The 16,260-nt window shown below is 37.1% G+C and overlaps 1 protein-coding gene across 5 annotated transcripts in view; it reads left to right on the top strand.

Moving 5' to 3' along the window:
- Positions 1–13,528, top strand: part of LOC141739827 (dynein axonemal assembly factor 11-like) — a 57,981-nt gene extending 44,453 nt beyond the window's left edge. For 2 of the 5 annotated variants that reach the window (XM_074577857.1, XM_074577858.1), the window contains 2 exons: positions 2,798–2,883; positions 12,976–13,162. In XM_074577857.1, the coding sequence (XP_074433958.1) occupies positions 2,798–2,883; positions 12,976–13,162 (273 nt within the window). Of the gene's footprint in view, positions 1–2,797; positions 2,884–12,975 lie in introns of all 5 variants that reach the window. The other 3 variants (XM_074577854.1, XM_074577855.1, XM_074577856.1) reach the window with 3 other exon arrangements.
- The last annotated feature ends 2,732 nt before the right edge of the window (positions 13,529–16,260 follow it).

Here is a 16,260-nt window from a genome sequence, read left to right as displayed (position 1 = left end):
CAGTGTTTTTCACTTGCTTTAGTGAGTTTCTGATCAGATTACTAAACCTTCCACCATTCATCTTTCAGCCTGTTCATAGTTCCCTAGCCTTTAAAATGAAAAACAAAAACCTCTTTCCTTGCCTCTCTGATGACCTTGCCATTCCACAGATGTCGGAGATAGTAAATTCCACAAGAAATGAATGAAAGCAAATCATTTTCACCCTCTTTTCTAGGAACACTTTTCTTAAATGTACTCTTTACTGCACAGTAAATCACTGCAGAAGGAGCATCTTTCTAAGGCAGTGTCTACTAACATGTTTTGGAAGGTCATCAAAACAAACCAAAGGACACAACATTCAGTGAAATGATATAGTGACACTTTTAACGTTTAGTGTTTATAATGTAATGACTGTCTCTACAGAGACTTTGCATCAGTAAAGAGTTGATGGTGACTACATTGTACGTGCTTCATTTTCTGGGAAAAATATTTGTGACATGAAGCTTTTTAAACTTTGAACTTCTATGCTCTGGTAGTGTCATCTTTGCAGGTGATACAGAAAAATTGAAAACTGAGAGTTTCTTTAATAGACTTTGACCAAAATTGGCATATGAAATCAGGGATTTTTGTAAAATGTCATGAGTAGATTACACCAGTTGCATTTTAATTAATGTCTGAGAAACAGCATCAAAAACCAGTGTTATTAGCAAGCAGTTTTTATTTAGGGTTCTGAGACATTCTGTGTCATGTTTTAAAACTTCACTTTCCTTATTTTAGTAAATCAGAGAGCAAAATTTAGACTTTTTGATTAATTCTTCATTATATCATCAGTCACAAATGAATTCTGACAACTTTTTATTGCCTAGGCCTCCAAAAGCATTTAGAAACTTAAAGATCAATGAGTTAGATTCCTTAATTAATTTAAAAATAGGAGTGGTATATATTATGCATGTCAGTGTAAAGGTTATTTGATAGAATTTCACTATATAATTCTCACTTATCTAGGAATGGTAAATGCAGTAATATTTCATTACCGTCAAAGGCATGTGGAGACATATAGCTGTGGAACCCTAGAAATCTATTAATGCTTCAGAATCAATGTGTTTCAGGGAAACTCTGTTACTCAGTGGAATTCCTGTTGCAGAAGGAATTTTCCTATAGGAAAAAAATTGTGGACTGAAAAGATGAGTCAGCTGAAAAATGTTGTCTTCACATATTAATTCTGTTTTCTCGACTATATTCCAGATTCTGTGTAACACATCCATTTCTAGAATTCTCTGGTAATGTTATGAAAATAGCCCTTCTTTCTGTTTTCTGATTAATGCAACTATTAGCAAAAGTTTCATAGAATCACTTTTAGGAAACTTCGTTATATTCATTTAGTCCATCTTTCTGTATATCACAGGCTTTAAATTTCATACAGTTATCTTCCTACTGAGCCCAAAGTGTTATATTTGGCCACAGCTGAAGCTATGGCGGTTCTGTTTTCCAGAACAGTTATCCTCACTTGATCAATGTCACTAAGAGATGGACAGTCAACTGCTGGCTTGATGAAGCTCACATACGGAGTTTTGTTTCAAAACCAAATAAAATTAGACAGTATCACTTTTTTTTTTTCCCCTGAACAGAGGCTGTAGGGCATCTTTTGAGCAAAAGAGCTTTTAGGTCAAAAATACTTGATAATTAATAGTGAATGTTCTAGAAGGCAAATCCTATCCCTTCCCCATATTCCAGGATGGCATCTTGTCAAGGAAGCCTGTACTGTTGATTGCAGAATCAGCAACTTTCCTCACCATCCTTGATGACGTGCTCTGAGGGCAAAGTAAGGAACGTTAGTCTCAAGAGACTCAAAGGAATGAATTATTGTTATAAGAACAGAACACTACAGGGCCTCCTGAGAAGAGAAGGAAAGCCCAAACTAAAAAACTTTCCTTCACTAGAGTATATATAGAACCAGAGGGGAACAGCCCCTTGACAATGAATTTCAGAAATGTATGACAGAAGCTACAGGATCTGTTTTATTTCTTGGAGATTTTAGAAAAGAGACGTTAAGTTTACTGGGGGTCTGGAACAGACTACTTTCAAACCAGTTGTACTAGATGTCAATAAAATTAACCATTTGGTCCAGTTCCTGTTCTCCTCCTTCCTTTCAAATACTTAAGGGGTCCCTCTCTCGTGATGATGTTAAGAAGGGAAAGAGATACCTTTTTGCCATGAGATATCCTTTTGCCAATACCATGTCTGCCAAAGAATAGTGATGGACATGTTTTCTTTGAGAAGAGGAATTCACTTGGACTTTGAGCTTGAGATTCTGTTTTAGCAAAGGTGCTGAGGGAGTTTGTGGTCACCAGTCCCTTTTTTAAAGAGAGAGACGTATTCCAGACTGCAGCAGATTCTTTAATAAAAACGTCTGAACTAGCACATGGACAGAAGAACTGAGATGCAAGTGGGAGGCACATCATAAACCAGTTAGTTAGTTATGGAGAAAATCAGTAATGTGCATTATTAACATAGTACTAAACTATACAGCATATATTTAAATACAAATATATGCATCTATTTAATTACTTACATATATATACATATACTCAGATATATATTTTAATATAATACCATTCAGATCATTTGGTTAAAATTGCCTTATACATTGTTTCATGCTGAGTGACGAGTGTTAAAATCTAACAGAAAGAGTAAATATCACAAGAGAAAATTTATTCAGACCCTCTTAATTTCTCTATTTTTGAGAGATTATTTAAATGCTTGCAAGCATAAATATCAATTAATATGAGACTTATTTTTCGGTCTATTTTTATTTTAGGCTAAAGAAATAATCCTGGCTAAGCAAAAAGTATCAACTTCAGTTAAACGTTCCAACTGCAATACACCGCAAAAAAATGCAAGAAGGTAATTCCTTTTTTTCTTTTGCATTAGTTTTATTTTTTGTCTGTGTGTTATTCACATGCCAGGATATACACTTCTTATTATGTTATTGTTGAAAGTATGAAAATATTGATTTGAATAGAATAAAAATATGGCCAAAAGCTTTAAACTAATGGCCTGTCTGGTGCTGTTTATAAAGTGATCAGCTCCAACAGCAGAGCCAAAAAAGCACTTATTTCTTCTGATCAGTTTTTTTTTCCATCAGCTCATTCAGATTATTAAACTGATATATATACTAAACCTAAATCACCTACCAAGAATTGCCTCTGCAAAGCTCCTTGTTGCGTAACTCAAGTCTGAAAACCATTTAGAAAGCAATGATTTTAAATCCCTCTCATGAATGTATTTGCTCACTGGTATACAGGTTGAGCTACTGCAATAATAACTGGGTTCAAAAAGCAATTCTGCAATGTTTTCTAACACAGATCCATCCTATTAAATGTCATGTAAACTCCAGCTCTTGAAATCTTGCAGGTAATGACTGCCAGAAGCAAGCAAATATCAGTGATGCGCAATTTTTTGTTTTAACTCTTAGCAAGTGTTAATAGCCATTGCTGTAGATAGACACTAGGGTTGATGGGCACTTAGCCTAAGTAGAAATACTATCATATATCTTTTAATCTTTCCTTTTCCTCTTGCTATAGGCAATGACATTCATACCAGAATAAGATATAGTAACAACAAAGTCTGTTAAGCCATTTATCTGTTTATATTTGAAGTGTTGCATTTGTTTCCTTGTTTGATTTCATTCTGGTGCCTGTTGATAGAAAGCCTAAACAGTTATTGAAAAATAGCATTATGGGTCATGGGTATTCTTCTTGGTCGCAATATTTAGGAGACTGGCAAAATGGCTCTGCAAGAGTCGGTTGTCATTAATTCTGCTTTTTACTTCTTATTTTTAATAAGGATGAGTCATGACTTCTTTTCTTGAATGACCTGCATGATGACAAAATGATAGGGGGACTGCAAGTATTTTTTGAGATTCCTAATGAGCCAGAAACACTGCACCCTTTCCTTAGGCACCAGTGATTACAAGTGCACCATCTTCATTACTGAGTACTTAAAATATTTTTAAAAGCTCCAAGCCAAATGGTGGATACTTAATCTCCATGATATTTGGAAAGTCATGGCAGTCAGGTGAAGTCCCTGGTCACTGCAAAAAGGGAAACATTGCACACATTTTTAAATAGGATACAAAGAAGGACCCTGGGATGTGTCAGCCTCACCTCTGTGCCCAGGAAGATCATGGAACAGATCCTCCTAGAAGAGCCACCTAGAAGCCTCCTAGAAGATACACCTAGAAGCCTCCTAGAAGATACACCTAGAACCCTCCTAGAAGCACATGGAGAACAGGAAGGCGACTCAAGACAGCCAGCATAGCTTCACCAAGGGCTAGTCCTGCCTGACCAACCTCGGGGCCTTCTATGATGGAGTGACTACATCAGTGGACCAAGGAAGAGCAATGGATATCATCTACCAGGACTTCTGTAAGGCCTTTGACACAATCCCCCACAACATCCTTCTCTCTACATTGGAGAGAGATGGATTTGATGGGTGGACTGTTTGGTGGATGAGGAATTGGTTGGATGGTCGCATCCAGAGGGTAGTGGTCAACGGCTCGATGTCCAGATGGAGATCAGTGGCAAGTGATGTCCCTCAGGGGTCCATATTGAGACCATTACTGTTCAATATCTTTATCAATGACATGGTCAGTGGGATCAAGTGCACCCTCAGCAAGTTTGGGGATGACACCAAGCTGAGTGGTGTGTTTGACACACCTGAGGGATGGGATGCCATCCAGAGGGACCTGGACAGGCTCAAGAAGTGGGCCCATGTGAACCTCATGATGTTCAAGAAGGCCACGTGCAAGGTTCTGCGCAGCGGGACACAAGCTGGCAATATGCGCTTGCAGCGCAGAAGGCCAACCATATCCTAGGCTGCATCACAAGAAGCGTGGCCAGCAGGTCGAGAGAGGTGGTTCTGCCCCTCTGCTCCGCTCTGGTGAGATCCCCACCTGGAGTCCTGTGTCCAGCTCTGGAGCCCTCAGCACAGGAAAGACATGGACCTGTTGGAGCAGGTTCAGAGCAGGCCACAAAAATGCTGAGAGGGCTGGAGCACCTCTGCTATGAGGACAGGCTGAGAGTTGGGGTTCTTCAGCCTGGAGAAGAGTAGGCTTCAGGGAGACCTTATTGTGGCTTTCCAATGCTTAAAGGGGACTCATAAGAAACATGGATACAGACTTTTAGCAGGTCCTGTTGCAATAGGGCCAGGGGTAATGGTTTTTAACTAAAAGAGGGGAGATTTAGACTAGATACAAGGAAGAAATTTTTTCAGTAATGGTGGTGAAACACTGGCCCAGGTTGCCCAGAGAGGTGATAGACCACCATGCCTGGAAACATTCGAGGTCGTGTTGGTCAGGGCTCTGATCTGGCCAACAGATCTGAACAGATCAGTTCTCTCTGATCTGAAGATGTCCCTGCTTATTGCAGGAGGGGCGGACTAGGTGACCTTTAAATGTCCCTTCCAATCCAATGTGTTCTATGATTCTGTTCTATAATTCTACTTTACAAAAGGAATGGCACTTTCCCACAGAAAAACAGTTAAAACTTTATACACAGTAAAAGAAATCAGTTTAAAGAAATATCTTAGCTTTTTTTCTAGGAGAAAAATAGATCTTCCTTCGTTAGATAACTGACGTTATCTCTCTTCCAAGTGGATTCTGACAAACAGAAAAGAGTTGGCAGCTTGTCAGTTAGGAATTTACATTTCCTTAGAACCCTCTGTGTGCCTTTACTTTTGGCTACACAATAAATGTTTAAATAGAAATAATAATGGGAACATGGAAGTAATGGAAGTAATAATGTGAAATTGTCCCCTTTCCTGCTAGCTGATGAACTAAAGATACTCCATGGCATAGTGAAACTCCAGGAATTTGTGTTTGATTTCAATGCAGTTTTAAGTAATTATGAATATGCTTACTGTAGATTTTGAAGAAAAAATAAGAATTTTACTGTTAAAATATTACAGGAATAAGTATCACAAAATTAGAAGTAGGAAAAAAGTCTTTTGAATTACAATTCTTACTAAGAATAGTAAGTTTTGACCTCTTTAGTTGAAAAGTCGCTGACTAGCCAGATGTTAAAAATCTGCTGAATAGTTGTCTCTTAGATTACAGAAGAACATTCATTACAGTGATTACACTTGACAGCTACAGATGTCTTAGCTAAATGCTGTCAGACATATAATCTGCTAAGCTATAATGTAGTGCTTTAAATTTCTTTAACTCTTGTTAGCTAGATTACATGATGATACTGTCATTACTTCTGCCACGTAGAAGAACAAAACTGTATTTCAGACCTTCAAAGAGACAAGTTTCTACGGGAGGAATTTGACTGATTTATTATCCTTGTAAAGCCTCTATTAATATAGCTGCTGAGTATGCCAGTCGTTACTGTAACTGGCCTCGCAATTCATCTGAGAGGTACAGAAGTTGAGTTCCCCACAGCTGCAGAAGTGAAATTCAAGTGTGGGTAGGAACTTAATTTTCTGAAGCCATAGTGGAAATTTTAAGTGTAACAGTTACATGAAGTCAATAATCTTGTCTCACACCCTCAGCTTTAGACTATTCTTCCTTTAACATGTTGTAAAAAACCCCAAAATGAAATAAAACTCAAAATGTCTCTAAATGTAAATATGCACACAGTTGAATTCCTCCAGTTAAGAAAGATACATAGGAATACATGAGAGAGATCTTTTTGGATGAGTTTTTTTGTTTTGGTTTTGTTTGTTTGTTTGTTTGTTTTGTTTTATTTTTTTTTTTTAGTATGGATCTTTATAGAGAGAGTCTGAGAAATAAAGACAGCGAATGGATAAATTTAAATAGGCAAAGGAAGAGAGCAGCAATTTCTAGGGTACTTCACAAGGCAGACTTAAAAATAAATCAGCTAGTTGTAGTCTATACACAGGTTTTTTAATGAAATAAGGAGTGTAAGGTAGAGTTGGTTTCTATCTAAGTAGTTCAAGCATTGCAAATCCGACTGCTGCAAGTGCCATTCTCCTCTTGGCTAAGTAACGTTGCACTGGTTGACTAAGCCAGCAGGTGCTATAGAAAATACTGTGTAATGCATTAGAGTAGAAATCTGACTTACATTCTATTGGAATCAGTTCTTACTGGCAGTATGTAATTTCTGGCTTTTTGGAAGTTGGTGGGGTTTTGGGGTTTTTTTTTATTGTTGTTTTTTTTTTCATACAGTTTTTTAAGGGGAAAACAAAAGAAAAACATATGCTGCTGGAATGTCCACCGCTGTCTGCTGGTACACCCATAAAAGCTTTTGAACTGGTTATCCAGTTTCAGACAGATTTCACTAGTTGGGAGAGAAATATACAAAAATGCCTGTAAGTTACATTGAACTTGAGGCCAAGAAAACTTGGATGTTTTTAATACTGTGTTGGATTTTAATTCCAACCTTTTTCTAGCAAACATGTCATCATAGGACTCATTAACAGAACTCCTTTTATGGTTTACAATTTCACAGTAACGAACAAGCATTAATTTACTTTCCTTGGAGAACTTTTTATTTTCAGTTGCGCTTTTTTCCATTTATTAACAAGCAAAGAAAAAAAGACAGATTATTTAAAAAACTCTACAGTTGTCTCACTTGAGATTTAACAATGTTGCTGAAGATGAGATCAGAAAGAAGCTCTGATTTACTGGATGACCCTAATTTAGCTTGGTTCATTTTGGTGGAGAAGTGCAAAGAACAAATTTGTGGGAGAAATTTGTAGATGTAAGGGTAAGAATCTTTCTTTGGGAGTGAGAAGTCCTAATTAGGATCCTTGAAACAATCCTTGTGAAGTGTGGGAATACTCCCTCCCTTTCCACAGACTTAATGGCTGAAGATCTCTCCCAGTCTTACATTTCTACAATTCACAGAGAGGGACAGAGGTGTGACAAATTGGAAATACGAGAATTTCATGTTGCAAAGAGAAATACAGTAGAATAAGATGAATAATTTCCTCAAGACTAGGAATGTGAGGTAAGATGAGGTCAGAAATTGAATGGAAAAACTAACGTGAAAGAACTGCAAGAGGATTTATGTGACCTTTCAAAACCTGAATTCACCTTCACTTCTATGCCTAAACCAAGCACAAATATTTTAACTTGAAGAAAGCTTAGCACATCTGAAGCGTGCCTGCATGAAAGATAAATAAATGTGTGGAAAGATCACAAATGGCAAATCAGTTATCAATTCTACTGAGATGTCATGTTTGCCTTCTATAAATACCTGGGAGTAGATCATAAACCTTGAGAGTTGAATAGATTTGCAGAAATAATATTTGCAGGCTACATAGTTTGTTAGCTGTTATGAAGACACTGAGAATTTTTACAATGCAAGTTACATTTTCTGGGAAAGGAGGAGCCATAGGAGTTTTAATTCAGTTGACTTCTTAAAAAGAAAGTGGAGTAAGTTATGACTAAGCAACATATTGAAAAGCCTTTTTACTCAAGTCAATCTTAAAGTATAGATTCATTTGCATTCTCATGGAGGCCTGAGGCTAATCAGAGTAGAGGGTATACATCTCTATCATTTCACTAATGAGGCGAACAAAAGGTGGGTTGCCTAAGAAGTGATTTGAAAATTAATTTGCACACACAGGCGTCTGGTAATCCATAACTGTAATAAGGGTGAGGAGACTTCAGAAACTTGCCCTCCTGGAGAACAGCAATCTCAAGAATAGTGTTCAGTAAACTCTTGATCACTACAATCTAAATTCATCTCCAGCTGTCCATATGCGACAAGGACAAAAGACTGAGGGCAGAGACGTACTTTAAAGTGCCTTTGTAACACTCCATAACTTTGTAAACAGAAAGTCTTAACACCTTGTTAGTGTTTTCAGTGTAAGCTTCCCTAATGGTTAAACATTAGGGACTCCACATTAACTGACAAATTTAACAGTGATTTTTGCTTTTCTGGGTTAATCGAGGAGTGAAAATAAGGTGGTATTAGAGCCAAACCTAGAAATTGAGGATCATTTTGCGTACTGCAGGTGTTGGAACATATTTCTTGCTAACAGACAAGGTCAGTTTGAAATTGGGTATCTTGAGATGATTGTGCAAAAGAGGGTAAGGGGTGGAGCAGTGAAGTTGAAAATGTCATAGTGACTATGATTTTCTGTCTAACTTTTAGAAACTTGGATGCTAGTGTTATATACGTTCTTAAACTGATGAATCCTATCTGTGAGGTGTATTTATCTTTTAGAGCAGAATGACCTAGATATCATCAGCATTTATTTATCAGAACTTTTAACCAGTGATTTATTAGTTCTTCTTGATTGTAGTTTAATCCTTGAAAAATAAATTTGATTCTGCCAGCCGTTGTTTATTCATATCTTCCCAATGATCCACTGATTCTGAAGACTTCAGTAATAGCTTCTGTTCAGATTACACCTATATAGAGAGATTTGAAAGACCTCTCATGAAAGAGACCTTCTTATGAAAGAAGTATTAATATTCCAAGTATTTATAAAACCATGACTATTTGCTTAGATGACCTAGTAGATTTTTCTAAGCCTGTATTTCCAAAAGCTGAGACCAGAGTATGGCATGTGTTAGACATTCACCATCAGTTTTTAAAACACATACATAAAGATTTGTCTTTCTCAAAGCTTTCAAATAAGATATAATTCCACATACTGAAATCACTTTATTTTCTTATTCAAGAAAAGGATTTATTAATACTTTTTCTTAGATGATAATAACTTTTGTGCTGTTTCATTCACAGTGTTAAAAGACTGGAAAAAGTGCTTCTCCAAAGCTGTTGGTTGTGACTTGTAAATATCTTTGGAAATCCTGGTGCCAAAATGAAACTTTCAAACAAATGTCAAAACCCATGTATTCCGGATGAAACATATGATAAATCTTTAGCAATCTAAATTTTATTCAAATTCAGAAGTTGAAACAAGGGAATGTAACTGTCAAATCATTAAAATATCAAATATGGGGATTAAGGACTGTGTGAACAAAAGTGTAAATTATCAAAAAATATCAAATTATCAGATATGTGCTCTGTCACACACCAGATTGTTCAGCAGCCTGCTATAGTTATGCAAAATGGAAGGACTTTGTGAAGTCTTTTAATTTTCTTTTTTAAAAGCATTGTTGATCTATGCTCGGATGGAAAGAGCCTTTCTAAGGGAAAAAAAAAATACCAGGAAAAAAGAAAGGATTTAATTCAGTATTATTTAGTTTGTATGGTGCTCTAATCTTTAGACCATCATTTTGCCTTGAGTAGAGAACACTCATCAGCAGGTACCAGTGCCAAAAACTGTGAACTACTTTTTTTTTTTTTTAACTGAAATTGAAATAATTTGCAAACATTGAGATTTCCAGACACGTGCTATAGCTGGTCCTGCATGAAGTATTATTGTTTTCATCACTCTTGTCTTACTGTTGCTCATGGAAGAGCTTCATCAACAAGATTACTTTTACTCTGCTAGGTAGAATCACATGGCAAAAATGTTTAGACGACCTAAAACTCATTCTTTCTTCCAAAAATTTTCAGGTGTTTAGTCTTGACATCATCAATACCCAGCCACTTTTTGCATAGATTACATGATGAGAGGAGCAGATTCTCAGTAGATGTGTGTGTCGTAGCTGCACTGCCTTCCACATAACCGAGTCTTGTCGTCAGACAAATCCTTGTGTCATGGTAGTTGAGATAGCACTATGAAGTTTTACTAAACAAGTGTAGAATATTTGATCATGTGACTATAAGGACATAAAAATCCACTTCCTTTCTGGAAGAAAAAAAATAATAATCACCTGTGCTTGATTCTGCCTTTCCTATTGTCTGTTGCTAATAGATACTTTTAGATAGCGTGTGCTAAATTTTGGGAATGACTGATGCGTATAATCCTTTCCCAGCTTGTTGGTGTGGACTGTTACTTATAATGCTCACCATTAATTAATTTCTGGTGTACTGAAGTTTACTCTGCTACTAAGCAATAAGCTATTCAAACTCCATAGAGTTTACTGTATTTTCATGATAACAAATTTGTGTAATTTTAGAACAGTTGAACAAATGTAAAATACCACTACTAATTAAAACACTACAAATCAAGGAAAATCTTTTCTACTATGTGAGGGTAGCACAGGCTGAGGCTAATTAATTTTCATGTTTGTGCTTTTTCAGCTTTTTCTAAAGTGCTTCAGATTAGGGATTAGATTAAGATTCTGGTGTGCTCTTTTTCGAATCTCCCCAACAGCTACTGATAAAGTGATTCCAGGCCACAGCGTGTTTCATAAATTACACAGAAAACAAAAATGTCTTTTACCTCGAGGATGAGTATTTTCTAGACTGCTGCCACAAAGTGAATCCACTTCTATTTCAATTAACTGTGTAGTATAAGAAAAAAATCTAACATTATAAAGTGAAGAATATTTAGGGTAAAGAAATAAGAGTTTTCTTGTACCTGTCTTCATTACCCATAAAATTGTCCTCTAGTTTTTGTTTGTTTGTGTCACTTTTTGGAAAAGGCTGTCTAGACTATTAAAGCAGGGTGCTTCTCTGGTCATTTTCCGCTCAGCAAAATGAGCAAATAATTCCCATAGCCCAAGAAAAATCTAGTGACATAAGGCTGAAAGAGGTGGCTAGGCCGATTACTACCCCTTCTGTTAGTGATGCTTTCCTCAGCATAGCTTAGGAAGAGAGGAGGAAAACTCCCACGAATCCCTCTGTATCTCTCCTCCATTGGAACAGAGATCCTGCACACAGACGTGGGCTGGGACTTCTGTTCAGATCTCACAGAGCCTTGATGGAGAAGCACTGGTAGAATTTGGAAGCTCCTTGGCAAAGCTCTCTCTTTGTTGTAACAACTAAAGATGGCGTGTTTTCAGTCAAAAATCTTTTAATATACTTTATTTACATATTTTCATTACCTGTATTGTCATCAAAGAAATGCGCTCTTTCATCCAGTGACTTTGCTACTTTTTTGTTTGCTCTGGTGCTAATGAGGCTTTCTGATCTCCTGGGTAAACGTAGTTTTCTCACATCTTTGAAGAGTGACGCGCTGTCTTTTGTAATACTGAGCTTGGAACTTTGACCCAAAGTAGCACTCGGTATAAAACGAAAATTAGTATGAAGAAGTACAAATTGTGTTGGAATTTGCAGAAATTAGAACATCATTCTACAATTAAATTTCCATTTTGCCATTTTCCCTGTGAACAGTTATAAATTACTTGAAAACAGGCTAGATTTTTCCATTTAATTGTTGAGCTCCTCTATTAGAAAAGAATAGTGGCTTTAGAGCTGCAAGACAGAAAGTATAAGAATATTTCAAATCTTTGATCATTATGTGATGTGGATAGGTTCCCTTAATGAGTAGACGGTAGACATTTCTAAGTGTGATCTGAAACAATATCCTTAATAGCAATAGACTGGAAAATCTGTTATAACTCTGACCTTTCTTATACTTTCACTTAATTTTTTTTTCATAACGCAAATGTGGTGAGGATCTATAATGCCAAAATATAAGAATTAACTGATAAAAGTAGATAAATTAGTATAGTTACATTTTCTCTCTAAATAAAAGTCTTTCTGCTTTCCAAAGATGAATCTGTCACATAGAAATTAGTAGACAGCTACAGTGAAGGAATTGTGCTAAAAATGAACAGAAAGAAAAAAGAATGAAAAAACCAATTATGCTAAAAAACCCCTGTCTTACATCAAAAGCCAACCATTTGCAATGTGATACCAGCAATCACCGTGTTCTGATACAAAGCAAATTATAGATGTCAAAAATGTAACTTTTGAGGTTTGTAGGCTAAGGATTCTTTCGTACAAAATCTTAGAGATTTTGTAGTACTTTTCTGTGTTTACAGTGTGTTTTTTATAACAATCAAATTTCGAGTAATGAGAACTCTTGATCGTGATTTAATTGGACTCCGTAACATCTCTCACACTTAACTCAACAGGTTTATAATCAGGTTCCCAAAATAGTTCTGTTACCTTTGTCACTGAATTTAAGTTTTTTCCATCTGTTTTCCTCTTGTTTCAGGAGCACACAGGTTGAGAAATTAGAAGTGGATCCCAGTAAATATTCATTCCCTGATGTAACAAAGATAATCCAAGAAAAAGAACGAATCGGACAGGGACCTATTAGGCTACAACCAGAGAAGATTGCAGAGACTAAGAAGAGTTATGTTGATTTTGAAAATAACGAGGATGTTCCTCCCTTAATTTGAAAGTTTCTTAAATAGTCCCTCTATGTGTGGCATTTATGCTTGAGTTGTTTTTATGACCCCGTGTGTAAAGCAAGTATAATATAGCTGAAGTTGGAAATATTATTACAGTTCTTATCATAAACTTTGTTATGCCTGAGTTTTCTGTTGCATTTCCTGTTAGTATATTGCTATATACATTCTTTTTTCTAGATTGTTTACTTAGTAAGCCTCAAATCAGAATGGGAGTAATATAAGTCAGACATTGTCATTTCTTCAAAGAATTTACTGTCTAACTTGAAAGATGGAGTATTACTGTAGAAAAAGAGAAGGAAGGAAGAAAGCACTTGTAACAGGATTTATTATTATTCTAACTAAACTGAAGATAGCAAAAAACTCTATGTATTCTTTCAGTGTTTTTCACGAAGGACAACAGTAAAAGAAAACAATGTATTCTGGGAGTGAGAGACATTGCTGCAGTGAATAATAATAATAATAATAATAATAATAATAATAATAATAATAATAAAAAATTCTGGGAGAGAGTAATGCTGAACACAGTATCTCAGGTGTGGCTGCATGGGGAAGCTGGAAAAATCAGCCAGACTGTTCTTGTTCCTCTTCATGCAGCTACCCTGATGTGTTCCATCTTTTTCAGGATACCCTAAAAATATCAAGGCTAATTTTAAGCTGTTGGATGAAATAAAGTTGAGCAGCTGTAATGGAATGAGCTTCTTCTTCCCTACCCTCCGGGCCTTTTTTAGCAACCAGAGACTCCATTATCATATTTTTTCTCCACAGCTTCTAGGTTGCCCCATGAGTGAAACAGGACAGCATGAAAGAAAAAATGTACACTGGGTTACATTACAAAATTACTACATTATTGCAATTTAGCAAGACCAAATCTGTTCTGTTTTTATTTTTCTTTTTTTTTTTCCCTGGTTTCCTGAGAAATTAAGGCTCATGTCACTCTTAGCTCTACTTTTGAATGCCGTTTCTATTACTTTCACCCCATTTGACAGAACAGAAAGGTCAAAGAAATACTCAGCTCCTCTAAATTTAATGAAAAACATCACTGAGTAGTGAAAAGGGATTCTCTTGATGCAGCTGCTGTTTGAAAGAGAGAATTCAGCTGTTACCTATTCTAGCAGTAGTCACTCAGCTCATCGACATGTTGGTAACAGAACTCTTTGTGCGTGTTAGCATTCTTACCTAGGTGGTAGTTAAACAAAGTAGGAGTCATGATGGTAGAGCTCTGGGAACCTGGTAGAAAGCTGAGGAGAGTGGGGGAAGTATTGAGGAAATATGGTTAGACCTTGAGTTACTGCAGAAACAAAAGGTGGATATTGAGAAGACAGTGGAATTTTGCAGAGGGAGGGTCACAAAAAATGTTTCTGGTTTGGGTGGCTGTTGAAATGAGGAATATGTAGGGGACATACAACATAAAACCATAGGAAATCATGCCTCGTTAGCTCTGTTGTCTACAAAACAGCTGATGTAAGGATATAGATGTGCTGAACATCTCTTTTGGCCTTTCAGTTGGGCAATTAGCATTCAATTCTATAGTAAAAAAAGATACCTTTGGGTTTTTTTATCAATTTTAAGGCCACCTTTATTTCAAAAAACAAAGAGAAACTCCAAGAAAAAACAAGTTGAGTGATCTACCTTACCGTGCTAATGAATTTGAAACTGTTTCTCTGTAAAGCAGGACTTCATATGGTCCTCCAGAAAGCAAATGCTTCTGATTCAAACCAGCTTTTGCTTTTAGCCAAACAGGATAGAGCAAGCAAATTCAGTTCAGGAAGAATCAAAGAGCATTTTGTGGTTACATCTTGTTTTCATCCTGAAGATAGAAAATTAATAAGCTGCACTTATAACTGAACCACTAAAACTCCACTTAAAATATGTTAAGTAGCAATCTGTGTTCAGATAGTGCCCATAATATGCCTCAGCACATAGCAAGTTCATGGTAGATTCTTCGGAAGTGCTGTTTCCCTAATTGTGAAAAACATCATGCAAAAAACTCAGCAGTTAGCTAGAAAGAAAACATCGCTATTGAATTCTGGGATATTTTTAGCCACTCTAAAGTGTTTTATGATTCTCCACAGATGTTTAATATGAGATAAAGATAAATAGTCTACCTTAAAATGCACTGAAGAGAAGCAAAATATATCCATCCATGTAGGCTGATGGGTTGAACTGATGCATTTTCTTTGGCTGCAATTTGAAATGGATATAGGATAGAAAAATGAAGTCTCATACTAATGCTGTATATATTGAGAGCTGAAAAGAAAGTGTATATATCACAAAGACTTAAACTAAAGATGAATGTGGGCATAATCTGATCTATTGTAGTATCAACTTGGATTTTTCCTTTCCCATTTTGTGCATTGACTTGATTTTTCCAATTCTGGAATAAATTATTCCATGATATAAGCCTCTCAGCCCTGAAATCTACTTAATCAGCTCTACTCTGGTAAATGGAGTATAAAAACATCAACTTCTTCTGCAATATATCCCCGTTCACTATAAATTCCTAATCATGCTGGCTAACTATGAAAAAGACTGTATTATGTTTTAGCTCTTGATGTCACCAAATAGTTATAGGCCCATAAGGATGACTATGGATTGTTTTCTGGATTGCACACCAGAACATCTACATCTGAGATTGTACAGGGAGTCCATGTCCATATCTGAAAACGCCCAGGTCCAGGTCCATGTCCATGGAGCTGCCGGGCGGCCTGTGTGTGGCGCGGCCGGGGCTGCCCCGCGCCGGACACAGCCGGTCCCAGCCGGTCCCAGCCGGCTCCAAGGGCCCCAGCGCAGGACACAGCTGAGCCCCTCAGCCAAGCTGGGGGCGCCGGGGGGAAAAGAGGTTTGCGAAAGGGCCGAAGGCGGCCCAGGCAGAGGAGGAGGAAGGCAAGGAGGGAGCAGCAGCAGAGGGAGCCCCAGGGCGGAGGAGGAGGAGGGCAGGAGGTGCTGCAGGCCCGGAGCAGGGATCCCCTGCAGCCCTGCAGAGACCCCGCTGGAGCAGAGACCCCCCCTGCAGGCCGGGGAGGGCCCAGGGTCCTAAAGGTTGGTGCTCTTTTATGTAACTGTGTAGCCCTAGTAGGAAAATAGGC

The sequence above is a fragment of the Larus michahellis genome, chromosome 2 (assembly GCF_964199755.1).
Source record: "Larus michahellis chromosome 2, bLarMic1.1, whole genome shotgun sequence".
Taxonomy (NCBI): Eukaryota; Metazoa; Chordata; class Aves; order Charadriiformes; family Laridae; genus Larus; species Larus michahellis.
This window is presented reverse-complemented; position numbering and strand designations above follow the sequence as displayed.